This window comes from Vollenhovia emeryi, unplaced genomic scaffold, assembly GCF_000949405.1.
Source record: "Vollenhovia emeryi isolate VEMERY1.0 unplaced genomic scaffold, V.emery_V1.0 DF945178.1, whole genome shotgun sequence".
In the NCBI taxonomy this organism is placed as follows: domain Eukaryota; kingdom Metazoa; phylum Arthropoda; class Insecta; order Hymenoptera; family Formicidae; genus Vollenhovia; species Vollenhovia emeryi.
The window spans coordinates 1-2,254 of NW_011961188.1; the positions used below are offsets into that span (position 1 = coordinate 1).

A 2,254-nucleotide genomic window follows, 5' to 3' on the forward strand; every position below is an offset into this window, starting at 1 on the left:
AGGGGGGTGGCCAGGCAGCGACGTGTCTCGCAGCGATCACGCCCATTTTCACACCACAATTGATGACCACCGCGACGATATTTATTCGGGATCGTGAACTCAAGTCAATGAAGTGTCGCGCCTTGTCGGATACATGTGCTACCGCCAATTTCATTTCCGAGGGTCTCGCGAGACGTCTAAGGCTCCCTATAACAACACGCGCATTGCCAGTCGGTGCAATCAATTCAATGAACACGACTTCGAAAGGTGTCATTCGAATCACTATTCAATCGCTACACAGTGAGTTCCGTAAGGATACATCGAGGCCGAGTCCTCGCGTTTGGGCATTCGCACCGGAAACCGAGCTTTCCGCTAGAGACCGAGGCCGAGTCCTCGCGTTCGTACGTTCACGCGCTCGTGCGCATCGGAGACCGCGCTCTCCGATAAGAGACATCGAGGCCGAGTCCTCGCGTTCGTCTAATCTTGAATGAACAATTATGTTTGACAATCCCCATAATATCAGACTTAGTTCCGTCGGAAACTTTCCCGCGAGATTCCATCACAATACCGTCCAATATAAAATTAGCTGATCCAGAGTTTCATTTGCCGCGTCCTGTTGATTTGCGGATTGGTGCGGAGGTGACATTGTCGTTATTCTCCATAGGCCAGATCAATTTATCGATACGAGATAACGATTTATATCTACAAAATACTTGTCTCGGCCGGGTCGTTGCGGGCGGAAGCTCGTCGCGGAATCAGCCGAAAACTGCGATATGTAAATTAACTGGTCTAGATCAACAGATCGCGAGATTCTGGGTGATTGAGGAGATATCTGATCCCACCGTTACGCCGAAATCGAACGAGGAAATCGAATGCGAAGAGCACTTCACTAAATTTGTTACTCGTAACCGTGACGGTCGATATACAGTGAGACTACCATTTCGCAGGGATAAGATGAGCCTTGGCGATTCGCGAACCGTCGCGCTCAAACGTTTAAATTCGCTCGAACGGAAGCTCGATTCAGATCCATTGTTAAGGGCCGCCTATTCGCAAGTAATACAGGAGTATTTAGATCTGAAACAGATGATTCCGGTGAATAACCCTTCCAATGAAGGATTTTATATGCCGCACCATGTGGTAATCAAATCATCGAGCAGCACGACCCGGGTTCGTGTCGTGTTCGATGCATCGGCAAAAACGAGTAATGGCACATCGTTAAACGATAGGTTGATGGTAAGGCCGACTATTCAAGATACGTTATTCGTTCACTTAATTCGATTCCGTACGTATAAATATGTTCTCACAGCAGACATAGAAAAATGTATAGGCAGATATTGTTGCACGAGGATGATCAGATGTACCAACGAATACTCTGGCGCCAGAACGATCAAATAAAGACTTTGCAACTTAACACCCTTACATTCGGCGTATCCTCGTCGCCGTATCTGGCTATACGAACCATTCAAAAACTAGCCGATGATGAGCACGACGCGTATCCTGACGCCGCCCGAGTTCTCAAAACGCACTTATACGTAGATGACTTACTTACAGGTACGAATACCGTTAGCGAAGCTCGCGCGTTACGGGAGGACATAATCACGGTACTTTCTCGAGGCGGTTTTAATATCCGACAATGGGCGTCGAACGACGAACGTATCATTAACGATTTAACCCCCGATGCGGTGAATACTATTCTCATCTATTAAAAACGTACGTGTCTCACCGCGTTGTTCAAATTCAAGAAATTACAGACTTACAAACTTGGCGACATATTCGATCAGAGGATAACCCGGCCGACGCGCTATCACGGGGTCAGTTACCGCAGGCTTTCCTGAATAACCAATCATGGTTTTCCGGACCATTGTGGCTAACGAAAGAGGAAGGCGAACGGCCTAACGGTATCGTAGAATTAAAGGAATTACCCGAATTACGAAAAAATATATGTATAGCGACGGTTTCTAACGATTGTAGCTTCCTTAAGAAATATTCGTCATATTCACGATTATTAAAAATCACGGCATTATGCCTACGTTTTCGACCAAAGAACACTTACCGCGGGCAGCTAGGCATAACAGAACTAAATGACGCGGAAACGAGAATTATAAAGATCATTCAAAAATCTTGTTTTTCACGCGAATTGAATGAACTTGCGAATGGGCGCCCGGTAAAGAAAGGCAATATTTCAGCGCTAAATCCGTTTCTCGACGAAAATGGTTTGATTCGCGTCGGCGGACGCCTCAGACTATCTAAGTTAGCCTTCTCGCAAAAGCACCCG

The 2,254-nt window shown here is 46.6% G+C and overlaps 1 protein-coding gene across 1 annotated transcript; it reads left to right on the forward strand.

The window, feature by feature from the left end:
- Positions 1 to 62: 62 nt before the first annotated feature.
- On the forward strand, positions 63 to 1,922 carry LOC105561748 (the record flags this gene model as incomplete). Its single annotated transcript, XM_012012015.1, has 4 exons — positions 63 to 279; positions 503 to 1,205; positions 1,289 to 1,530; positions 1,761 to 1,922. Coding segments are annotated over exons 1-4 (1,324 nt in total), but the record flags the coding sequence as incomplete, so codon positions are not given.
- Between the last annotated feature and the right edge of the window lie 332 nt (positions 1,923 to 2,254).